General features: G+C 48.0%; 1 protein-coding gene and 1 long non-coding RNA gene across 2 annotated transcripts in view; one reads left to right on the forward strand and one right to left on the reverse strand.

The window, feature by feature from the left end:
* BPHL (biphenyl hydrolase like) overlaps positions 1-6,893 on the reverse strand; it is a 152,055-nt gene extending 145,162 nt beyond the window's left edge. The window contains exon 1 of the mRNA XM_088471794.1: positions 6,719-6,893. Within this exon, the coding sequence (XP_088327920.1) occupies positions 6,719-6,819 (101 nt within the window). The 5' untranslated portion in view covers positions 6,820-6,893. The remainder of the gene's footprint in view (positions 1-6,718) is intronic.
* Positions 6,736-11,166, forward strand: LOC148524801 (uncharacterized). Its single transcript, XR_015878353.1, has 3 exons — positions 6,736-6,863; positions 6,976-7,040; positions 11,081-11,166. It is a non-coding gene; the product is annotated as an uncharacterized LOC148524801 (long non-coding RNA).
* The last annotated feature ends 1,644 nt before the right edge of the window (positions 11,167-12,810 follow it).

Raw genomic sequence — 12,810 nt, forward strand, 5'->3', positions numbered from 1 at the left:
GGGCGTATCTACCCCTTGGCCAGGATGGCACTTGCAAGGGGCGCCAGTCGAGGGGGGTGCCACCCGTGGCCAGGGGGTAGAATCCCATAGTAATTCTGTGTTGCATTAGCAACAGACACAATGTGCAGTTCTTCCCCTCAGGTCTGAGCCCAAGTCCAAAGACTCTCCGCAGCAGCCCCTCTCAGTCTCTGTCACAGCAGCAGGGCAGTGCATCAGTGGCTGCCTTCTCAGGCATGGCACAGGGCTCTAGTTCACTTTGGCAGCAGTGCAATGCCTACCCAACACGGTTGATGCTAGATCCAAGTGGGCTGATAGATCTCTGACATCACAACCATGTGACTCACAGCGGCAGGGGGAGGGGCAAGGACGGTGAGTTAGCAGTTTTACTATCCACGTGAACATATAGGGGCATATACAATTGGGGGTAAGGTTTAGCAAGGTAAAAAACCTCACGTCCCTCACACCAAATTGTGGAATACCGCGGGTTTGCGCGCTCTCGATACTCAATTTTCAAAAAAACGCACGCTGGGTTTTCAGCACTGAAACTGCGGTGAGAGGAAAAAAAAAAACCCTATTTACCGGTCCGTTTGTCTCCACGGCTCCCGGTCATCTCCCTTCCACCTATGCACTGGGGAGGGGGCTGTTGGGAGATGTAGTTCTCCCTGCAGCTGCCTCCGGGGGCGCTCACACACACACGGGGATCACACACACAATCACACACATACATACTTACACACACTCACACAACATACTTACATACAATACTGCTGCAGGAGACCAGGTCCCGACACTGGAGGAAGAAGATAGCGCTTCGGTGGGTAATTACTGACTAATTAAGCTAATTGGACAATTCCAATTGATTAGTCATTAGGGGGGGTGTCGCCGAGGATCCAGAGCATATGATAATTTTTCCTAAAAATATGGAATTTATTAAAAATTGGTCGTGCTCTGGAGGTGCGCAAAATATCCTGCATCTGCAGGAAAAAAATGACTTATTTGCTTTCTCGCACTTAATTGAATATGCTCCATAGTGGGAGTAACAACTTGCGGTGAGGGTACACTTTGGGCCCCATGTTCTGAAACTTACTACTCCGCCTGCTGTCGTGGGTCACATGGTTGTGACGTCAGAGGTCTTTCAGCATACTTCAATTTTGACCTAACCATGGAGGTTTGACCCTAAAGGTGACAAATAGTCGCATAGGAAGTTATGCCTTAAACCATTTATATATGCAGAGTATGCTTCTGTGTGCAATGCATGATGCAGTCACTACTATATGTGTGGGAGCTCTGCTGGGACCTAGCCGAGAATGCATGCATATATGTTACCAATGCCCTGGTGATCAACTATATGTCTCTCACCATATTGCATTCCATGGTTAGCAGATACCTGAGAAGTGGTTGAGGGAGGCAAGGAATGGGTTTGCTTTTAAGGGGGCAGGAGTTACACTGGGGAGGCTGGAGTTACACTGGGGAGGCTGGAGTTACACTGGGGAGGCTGAAGTGACACAAGGGAGCGACAGTTTGGTCTGCATAAATGGAATGCCAATTGACTATAACGGGAGCAGAATGAATTTACATACATTTAAAAAAATCTTATGCACTATACTGTATCTTCAGCACACTTCTTGCTAAGAAAATTTCACATATTTTACATGCGAAATGATGGCAGTTTACTATGGAATAACAGCTGTCTTATTCACCATCCCTTTGCAAAAATGTAATTAAAACAATGCATATGTCCAATATAAAGACCCCAATTTTTCTATGATCCCCTAAGCGCACAAACTAATCTCTTTCCATATGCACCCGCCTATACCTGCCCCTTACTATACATTTCACATAATGCAGACTGCTGGAATGAGTTTTTACACGCCATCCCTGTGTCAAAAATGTCAATAAAACAGTGCATATCTCCCATATAAAGACAAAGATTATTATATGAACCCCTAAGCGCACACTCCAAACCCTCTATGTGGTAAACGGGATGTAGTTATGAGACGCTGGAATCCCGACATGAGACTTAAGTTAGGCGTTGAAATACAAACACGTATCTTAATCCCGACAGCGGAATCCAAGAGGATGCGTGCCTGCATGAAGGTGAACCGGGCGCCCTTAGTGTTAGCTGCAGGGGGGGTGGGGGAGGGGAGGTTAGGGTTAGGCAACCCTAGGGGGGAGGGTTAGGGTCAGACACGAAGGGGGTTAACTTAGGTTTAGGCACTAACGGGGAAGGTTAGGGTTATGCTACAAGAAGGGAGGGTTAGGGTGAGAAAGTAAGTATACTTACCCGTCCCCCGTCGGGATATCAACCGTCGGGATGCCGCTGACGTTATTGTGACAGGAGGCATCACGACATACCCATTTCTGGTAAACAGCAGTCATTCCACATTTTGTGACTTGTATATGCGGTACCCCCAAGTTTGTTCCCAAATAGGGTCCCCCCAATATTTTTTTTATGTATGTACACATAGATATACTACAGCCCCATTCCTTATTGTAGGCAGGTATAGTGAACTTTGACTGACCCTGCTCTCTCTGAACCCCACTGAGCATGTGCAGACAGGGAGGTAGAAAGTGCCCCTTGGTCAGCGACCCATTTTAGGAGGGAAAATCCTGCCCCATTGATTGGTAGCCTAGGTGTCCAGGCAGAGATCCCTGTAGGCGGCCTGTTGCTGGGTCCCCTCTGTCCACTCATAGATGCCGGACCGACCGGGAGGAGAGTGAGGGAGAGCTTATATAATACCTTCCTCTAGGCTGTCAGTGCTGAGTCTGGGAGGAATTTCTGTAGAAAGTCTGGGGAAGAATTTCTGGAAAAGGAGTCAGGGAGGATTTGTCTGTGGAGTGTCCCTGGATTTATAAAATAGGGGTACAGAAACCCCTCTCCTTTAAACTGGATTACAAATACTGCACCTGGTATGCTGTCTGTAATGAGTTGCTGTGGAGTGTCCCTGGATCTGTACAAATAGGGGAGCAGTAACCGCTCTCATTTACCCTGGATTACAAATATTGCACCTGGTATGCTGTGTGTAAGGAGTTGCTGTGGAGTGCCCTTGGAGCTGTAAACATAAGGATGCTATAACTTTTATGTTTGCCCTGAATTACAATTACCAGACTTCATATTAACCGGGTAGGCTACCTATCCAATCTGCCAGGAGAGGTGCTCTGATGCTGGATGTGAGTCCCTGGAGGAAGCTTGCCTGGGGATTTGCATAGAGCACCCTGCTTTGGAAGAAGCCCCCTCTGAATAAAGGACTGCCTTCCTAAGTGCCTGTTATCAGGAGCCACATTTGTAAATCTGCGCATGCTGGGAGAGAAGAGGAGCTGCCTGGGAAGGAGGTCTCATCGCTCCATTGTCGCAGATGAAGCCCCAGCTGAGGAAAAGGTCCCGCCAGTGACAAAAACCCTGCTGGCACCCGCACGGGCAGAAGAAAAGACAGCCCCAGAGGAAGAGTGCTTCAGGACCCCTCCTGCTGCTGTGTTTGTCTGCTGGACAGAGCCCCTGTGGAAAGGGATTTTGCACCTGTTGCCCCTGTAAAATACCTGCTGGAGGTCTGCAGCTGGGAGCTCTGGTGCGGTGCTGTGCATCCCGGAGTTTCCCTGGACATCGGAGGAGGCTGAACAGCCACTGCCAGGGGTGAGATCATACCAGAACCTCCCTATACTCTGTCCCTCCACAGCTCCTATCTTCCCTCCATTAAGGCCCTGCCCCTCTGTACACCTATCCTATCTGGGTCCCCTGGGTCTATTGCATTATCCTTTACCTTGTGGCTAACCATGTTTAGGCTGGGAGACTAGGTTTTGTGTAAAAGCTGTGACCGGGAGTTAGTCTCCCACACAACTGGGTGTAGAAAGGAGTCACAGGGCGGAATTCAATTGATTTCGCGGCCCGCATCTCCCGTCTAAAGTGACAGGAGATCGCGGGCCGCTATTCAATTGTGCCAGCTTTTCACGCTGATCGCACTCATAGAGGTCAGGTTTAGCCGCGTAAAGCAGCTAAACCTGACCAAAGTGCTGGGCGCGATCGCGAAAAGTGATGTTTGGGCGCCCAAACATGTCACTTTTCGCACATTTCAGCTCTCATCCCCCAGGGGCTGCGAGCTGAAATGTAGCGCTTGGCAGCTGATCGCGCCCGACAGGAGCAAGAATAGAATAGCTCCGTCGGGCGCGATAGAATTGAATTCCGCCCATAGTGTTTTAACTTCGGTAAAGTGTGTGTTTAATGCTGAAATAGGGGGGAAGTAAAAGATAGGTCACCCCCTCTTTTTCCCAAGAGTTGCATTGGTGGTAATTTTCTTTCCTGTGAACCTCAGGCTCATGTCCAGGAGGGGACGTGCCTTAGGGGTGTCGGCTCATGTCCGATGCCACTGTGGGTGATGTACAAAGTATTTTATGTCTAGCTTTAAAGTAAATGTAATGCCATGTGATATGTATTTGGCTCTGTTTACTGTTTGACTCGTGTGTTAGCTAAAGGGTTGATAGTGGCCCTCGGTGGCACTTTATCTGTTATAATACTCTGTAAAGCTGTTCACTGCTTGCTGTGTTATTATTGTCAATGCTGATTAATATTTTGCTTGCATGAAATGTTTGAGTATTTACCCATATTGGTGTTGATGTAAATTGTTTCTTATACACTACTCGGCCCAGTAACCATTTCAAAGTCCATTCATGCTGATGTAATGTATATAGCTTGCTTATTTAGCCCTGTGTAACCCCGGCTGGCAATTCTGGCGATAGTAAATTGTGGCATAGGCAATTAGCAAAGAAAGTGCTGTAAATCTGCCGGTGAACTACTGCTTCCAGCATAGCCCTTGTTATTTTTCTCAGTAGGGCCAAGTATTAGCAAAGACTGTGTTAAGTGCTGCAAATCTGCCGGTGAACTACTGCTTCCAGCATAGCCCTCGTTATTTTTTGATCAGTAGGGCTAAGTATTAGCAAAGACTGTGTTAAAACTGCAAGTTGCCGGTGAACTACTGCTTCCAGCATAGCCTAAGTGTTGTCCCTATTTTTCTCAGCAAAGGCTCAAAGACTCTGTTTAAACTATTGCAGGTTGCTGGTGCACTACTGATATAAGCCTAACCTGCATGTGTTTTTCCCACGTTTTCCTCAGCAAAAAGGGAGTGTTAGCACAGGCTGTATTTCACAGCTATAGACTGCCGGAGCACCATTGATTCAAGCTAGACCAGCAGGTTTCATATTTAGGTCTCTCATTTGTTTTTTTTGGTAAAGTTCTGCAGGAATTGTGGTTCTTGTTGGTTTCACCTGCTTGCCAGCTGGGGTCACCGGTAGATGACGGGGAGGTAATAAATAAACACCTTGTCATTGAATAGTGTAATTAATTTCATTCCATCTGTAAATGGTAAATATCTCCTGTCATTTGTTGTTAATTATTAACAAATAATAAAACTGCGTTGCACCTTCCCTCCTGACTGGTCATTGTGTCTGCAAAAGGGGAATTCAGGCTTGCCTCTCTGTCACGGTGTGTCCTATCTGAACACGGGGAAATCGGCCACCGAAGCAATCCGAACACACCTGAACCTGGTGCTAGTGGTGCAGCACTGTACAAACCAGTCAGTACATCACATATAGTCGGGTACAGGTATAAGCGGACGCATATAGAAAGGGATTTGTGTGTGCGTTTGGATGATCATAGAAATATCAGGGCCTTTATATGGTACATATGCACTATTTTAATGAAATTTTTGCATAGGGATGGCGAATAAAACAGCTGTCATTCCATAGTAAACAGCTGTCATTCTGCATTATGTGACATGTATAGTAGGGTACAGGTATAGGCGGACGCATATGGAAAGGGATTAGTGTGCGCACTTAGGTGATCATAGAAAAATTGTTGTCTTTATATGGAACATATGCACAGTTTTAATTACATTTTTGCATAGGGATGGCGAATAAAACAGCCGTCATTCCACATGTAAACTCATCTTACCAAGAAGTTTGTTGAAGATTAAGGGATCTATGTACTAATAATCGCAGTACTGCCGCGATTATGTATCCATCTCGCCAGGGAAATTTTGATTATTAATGAAAATATACCGGATATGTACTACGGGGAACTCGCCGGAACAGCAGTTGCGGTAACCACTGTCCCTGCGAGTTATATCCCCGGCATTTAGACTTCCCAGGGGAAAGCAGATACTGCGCATGCGAACAGTGTCAGCTTCCGGGGACTGCGTGGGAGAGAGCGAAAGATCTCTCTCCTGCACCTGGAGCCTCAATAGGCTGACCGTAGTGTACACCATCTGAAGATGGTGTAAACTACCGGGGCTAAACTCCGAAAAGCGTCGCTTTTTGAAGTTTAATACATAGGGGTCAGATCGTAGTCCCCATTGATAATAAGGGGGGCTGGGATCTTAAGTGCTAATTAGCACTTTGCTGGAGATTTCTGTGCAATCTCCTGCAATGTGCCATTAGTACATAAGAGCAATACATAACATTATGCAGAAACTGCAGTTTCTGCATAATTTTAAGTAAAAATCAGCTTCATACATAGGCTTCTTAGTGCATAGGCTCAAAAATTTTTTTAAATATACATGACCGTTCAGTCTCCTCCAATTATAGTAAATTGACATTCCGTTTATGCAGACCAGACTGTCATTCCTTTTAGTACATACCGCCTGGAGTGACGGGAAGGTGGTTAGTATTCCCAGAGTGTGATACTTTGCCGCCCATTATCTATATTAAAAAGGGAAAATTCCATTATTACCAGAAGAGTGCAGCTGCCGGTCTGGGAGATGCTGCTCTCAGTACAGAGCGCAGGAGCCGTGCAGGAGATCCCAGTGCAGCGTGTACACACCACAGCGCCATATTGCAGACAGACAGATCAGGCACCGCATTGTTTATTATTGGTGGTAAGTTCCGACTCTTCCGAGAATGCTAATGACATGGATCACTAACATACTGTGTATCTGCTGATGTACAGCGCCACCTACAGGCACCTCATTGTTCTACACTTTCCTACAGGTCTGGAGCACATTTATGCATATTTATTGAAAGTGAATGAGACAGGAAATTTGACTTTTGAAAAGGTAAACTATATGCATTGTATTCTTTTTCTCCACTACTTCATGTTTTTTTTTTGCCAAGGCTATGCACAGTGCACAGTAATAGTGAGCTTGTAAGTTGCGTTTAGAAGCAAAGAAACAGCTGTGAAATAAAATAGCATGCATTGCACCAAGTTACAGAGTACTTATTTGTATTTGTACATGTGTTTTACTGTGCAGCAGTGAATTCAGACCCTCCAACATGACCCCCTTTCATCAGGTACAAAATGCTCTGCACCTAAACTTCCCACTTAATTTATGATTCAAGCAGTGGCTGCTTTTAGCCCACCCAGTAAATCAGTGGCTACACTGTGACTGGCAGTGGCTTTCCACTGGAAGTGCTACCTACCTTGCAGTCACACACAGGACAGGCAGTCCCAGGGGGAGGTTTTCTTCCCCTGGGACTGCCAGTACGGCAGGGGCGTTTTAACAGAGGAGGGGACCCGTGTGCAGCTTCCATTTGGGCGTCGTCCTCTCTATAAGTGCAGTAGATTCCGGCTTAATGCCAGAATGTACTGCGCATGCGATGGTCTCTGCCCTTTTTCCGGGGACATTTTCCCTGCGCATGCGCCATTTCCCCACTGATTTATTTGCTGCTCTGCAGCGTTGGTCCAGCGCTGCAGAGCAGTATACCGGAGTTTGCGGAGAGGTAAGTATAACTAAATATGGATGCGGTGTGGGCCCCCCCTAGACCCAGGGGCCCTTGTGCACCGCACACCCAGCATCCATTATATATACGCCCCTGCAGTCTGGGCTGCAATTGTCTGTGTTAATCTAGTTAATTGATGAGATGGGTCTTTCAACACCGGTGTCTGCAATCCTAATTTAAGAGGGAAGTCCACAAACAGAGCATTTTGTACCTGATGGAAGGGGTCACGTTGGGGGGGTCTGTGAATCTACAAATGCTTCTTGTTCAGTCACATTTTCAAACGTGTTACATTTTACTAAGTGCACCTAATAGGCTTATAGGGGCTGATTCTGAGTTGCACGCAATGTTGATATTTGCGCAAATGGTTGATGTTTTTCAATTGCGCATGCCTCTAAGTCGCTACAAAGTCACACAGAGCATGCATCCTACGGTGTGTACACACACATGCGCGATTGAGATGCCACGGTATTAGAAATGTTCTGGGTGTTCCTGGTTGGTGATTGGGAGGTAATTATTCAAACGCATGAAGATGGTCCCTCTTATCAGCGTGTTATGGGAGTATCGCTGAAGTGGTTGTGAACTCGGACGCTTAATCACTCACATTGGAGGCCATACTCAGAGACAGTGGCGGAACTAGAGAGTGGTGGGCCCAGGTGCAAGAGTATGCTTTGGGCCCCCCCACCCATTCCTGGCACCCCAACATTTTTTCACCACCCCTCACTCCCCCCCCCCCCAGTCATTAAATCCAGTCTGTCCTGACTCCTGCTGCCCATCTTTGTTTTTTCACCACCTCACACCGCAACACTCCCCCCTGCACAGCCTTTTTTTTCACCACCTCTTCACACCACATCATCCCCCCGCCTGCTGCCAGCCTTTTTATCACACTTTACACCGCAACCCCACCCCACTGCCAGGGGATGATTGGGATGGAAAACCAGCCCGGGAAAATTCTAGAAGCAGCCCTTATGGGGGCGGGTCTGTTGAGGGGGTGGGTCTGTTGAGGAGGGCAGGATACTTCCTCCTTTTTGGGCCTGGAAGTGCTTTTGCAAGCCGCTGAGGGGAGCAGGGTCGGCAACAGAAATCTTGGTGAATGATACACCATCCATCCCTCTGCACTAGGTACAGGCCAGTCAGTTTGGAAGTCTTTTCTTACCTATATGGTGGTTTCTCTGCCATGGAGAATTTAAGCTCACTGAGCAGCATCTTCAGCTGGTATACACTATGATAACTAGATAATTTATAGTAACAGAAGTTTTTGTGCAGGGCAAAATGTGAATTTCCCTGATCAAATAATTTCTGTGTTACTCCAGACCCTCTTACATCTCTCCATCCTCATGCCCCCCTTGTTATGTTCTGGGTTGTTTGTGGAGCCGGGGTGGTAGCAGGAGCAATCACAGAAGCGGGTTTGAATAAAAAAATAGGTTTTTTAATATGTGCTTGAGTAGACATAAACTATGGCAGTAAATAAAAGTCCAGGAATATATAAATGTGCACAAAAGTTCTGTGGTGGGAGCAATGGGTTAATGTCCAGGCAGAAACAATTAGAGCTGTCCAGGTGTGCAGGTAGTGAGACTGAAAATGATCAAGCAGGTATACAGGTAGTGATGCAGGAAATAGAAAGCCAGGTATGCAGGTAGTGAACTAAGGCAAATGAGCAGGATGTCAGCAGGCTCAGGCACTTAGGTATGGGCAAGGGTGATGGAGGAAGTGGGGTAGTCCAGCGGAAGCTAGGAGCTGACGGGCAGACAGCGAATTCACAGGAACAGGAAAGCAGAGAACTCCCTCTCAGCTAGGCTGAGATACACATTGCACTGGCAATGCAAGGGAGCTCTGAACTCCCTTAAATCCCCAGTGCTCAGCCATGACTGGTCAGAGAGGAGCATGTGACACAACAGGATAGGGCAACTAGGTCACCTGACCGGAGACAAGATGGCAGCGCCCATGCCAGAACGGAATAGAAGCACCCCCAGGCCTAACCAGACCAGAGTGACAGTATGCCCCCACATAACCACGCACAGCCAAAGCTCTTCGCCAGGCACCACCGCCAGACGCCCCTCGCCATAGCGTCCTCACAGGTATTACCCATCGACTACCATGCCAAGAGACCCTGGTCGTGACACCCCTGTGGTTCTCCAGGCTCTCTGTGTCTCTCTCCCGGGCTCCATGTCTCTCCATCTCCAGGCCCCCTGGTCTGTCTCCAGGACCCCATATGTCTCTCCAGACCCCCCTGCGTCTCTACATCCCCAGGCCCACCTGTAGCTCTCAACCTCATTCTCCCAGGTCCAGTATGTCTCAGCCCCATTCCCCCAGACCTAGTGAGTGTCTCAGCCCCATTCCCCCAGACCTAGTGTGTGTCTCAGCCCCATTCCCTTAGACCCAGTGTGTCTCTCGGCACCATTCCCCCACTGTGTCAGCCTCATTCTCCCCCCAGCCCCAGGGTGTGTCAGCATCATTCTCCCCTCCAGCATGTTTCCCAGCCCCAGTGTGTCAGCCTCTTTGCCCCCACACCCAGCGTGTCAGCCTTCTTCTCCCCCCCAAGCCCCAGAGTGTCTCAGCCTTACCTTCACCCCCCCCGCCCCAGAGTGCGTCTCAGCCTTACCTTTGCCCCCCAGCTCCAGTGTGTGTCTCAGCCTTGCCTTCCTCCCCCAGCCCCAGTGCATGTCTCACCCTCCCCTGCCCCAGAGTGTATCTCAGCCTTGCCTCCTCCCCATCCCAGCGCAGCCGCCGCCACTTACCTTGGCTGCTTCTTCTCCGTGGCTCCTCTCGATCCTCTCCTTCCGGCAGCCCGGCCCCTTGTTATGACACGGCGCGCATGACGTCACGTGCGCCATGTCATAACATGGGGCTGGACGGCGGCGGGTGGCTGTTATGTTGGTGGAGCTGGAGCGGCTGAAGCGGGCCCGCACCGGCTCCAACCATTTAAGTAATGGGGACCGGGTCGGCAAGCAGCGGCACTGTCTAATGTAGGCGGCCATGGGCCCCTGCACCACAGCGAGCCCCAGTGCAAGGCACCGGCTGCACCGCCACTAGTTCCGCCCCTGCTCAGAGAATCTGCACCTAGCATGGGGCTGGTGCAAGTTTCGGTGGTGTGACCGATGGTTTTGTCTAAAGTCGCTAGAAGTGTTATCGCTGTGTCTTAAGACACTGAAAGCGAGCGTCTCAGGCCTTACACACCCAGATACATGGATGTACACCACACCAGGGAAGGGTTTGTATCGGTATTGGCATAAAATCACAGAAGCAATACCGGCAAATGATGCTCACATGAACGCTGCACAGTCCAACTCAGGACCAGCCCCATAATGAGCTGTGTAATAGGGGTCTATTTATTAAATGTAAACGCCCTAAAAACTGCTACAATTGGATGTTTTCACAGGATTTAGGGCTTCTGCCTATTTATCAAAGTCTGCCTTCTTGGTGGTGACTATCATCAGCGTCAGTCATTGCCAGGGATCACCTGTGAAGTATGGGAAAACTTAATTATCATGGAAACAGAGAAAATGCTTATTGTTAAATAAAAAAAATGTTTGTTCTGATTTTTGTTTTGTACTATTTATTACTTTTAATAAAACTTTATTCTATATTTTTGTGGATTTTGGACTGAATGCTTATGGGGCTGATTCTGAGTCACACAGATCTCAGCTGCAAATGGCGATATTGTGCATACAGCGCATGTGCAGATACAAATTTATGCATCTTTGTGTATGTCCGTCCTATTCGGAGTCAGACACAACTTGGTCAGATTTGTCTTTCAATGAAATAGGGTGTTTTGGGGCGTGAATTGGCCAATGACAATGCGATCGCACGTAACCACCCTGACTTGTGGGCGTGGCCTGGACGTGTATGTACATCTCTGTGTGATCCTGAGTCGTGCGTCCCGGAGAAGGGAAGCCTGTTTCTGACGGATCTCTTGCACTAGCATGGGGCTGGTGCTAGTGCAGATAGTAATGATGGCGGTTGCGGGGGCTGGCGTAAAATCAATGTACGGTATGGGTTTCCTTTTGCATACGCGTTAGCAAGTAGTAAATCAGGCTACTTCGGCTTTTCACCACTACAGTCACTTTGCATGCAATTTAGAATGACCCCAAAGGCCGGACTTCGATTTCCAGTATGCATGCAGAAAATGTGAAGCTAGCTCATGCATGCTCTGATAGACAACTGACTGGCCTGGGGTGCAGTAACGATGCTTGCCAGCATCGCCAGGGAGCTGTGCATCACTCAGCTGTCCCTATGATTTTTTTTTTAGTTATATCAGCCTAAAAATTTTAAAATTGTGTTATTATAAAGAAAATTGGTATTTGCAATATAGGCCCCCTAAGAACCCTTAACCATAAATGATACAGTAAAAGCCCTCTTATATGAGAAGGTATTCATGAAAACAGCTGCGATCGCATTAGCGTCCATCTCTGAATCGGGCCCTAAGCGCAGAATGTTTTATCAATAGTTCCCAAAATCAGCTTTAGACCTGCAGTGTTCCTCGGTCTGTACAGGAGATCCATCCTAGGTTTTCACCAAAGGGCAAAGGTTTTCCAGACCACACAACTTCGTCTGCTAAGGCGAAAAAGTTTATAAAAGTGAGGTTACGTAAATTAATTCCCTGCAAACTATGTACAGCAGTGCGGTTTCATGGAATAGTGCAGAAACAAGATTTATTATTTATTTATTTGGTGGAGCTTGATTATTGAGTAGTAACGTAGAGAGCGCACACTTAGGGGTGTTCCTAGTTGTGCAGAGGGGCACACAATGACTTCCACTCTGCAAACTACTTGAATTGTGCCCCAGCTGGTGGTCTTCTGGTCTCAACCTATGCTTTTAATGGTACCCATTTTGCATCCCCATGGTGCACTTCCATGGACGAGCATATTTCTAGCTGCATGCAGAGCACACTTGCCAACTCTGCTGGAAGATGCAGGAGTCTCCCAATTTTTCGATAGTTCCCCGCACCTCCGGAAGAGTGACCGGATTTCCTGCATCCCTCCCCACTTCCTAGTGAAGTGAGCAGGATGGAGAGATAATTGGCAGGAATCGCAAGTCCATAGGGAGGGGCGGGATGCTGCATCATTTCAGCTCCACCCCCCACACACTGACTCGCAATTTGTGGGATTT

Source organism: Taudactylus pleione, unplaced genomic scaffold (assembly GCF_031769625.1).
Source record: "Taudactylus pleione unplaced genomic scaffold, aTauple2 ptg000116l, whole genome shotgun sequence".
Taxonomy (NCBI): Eukaryota; Metazoa; Chordata; class Amphibia; order Anura; family Myobatrachidae; genus Taudactylus; species Taudactylus pleione.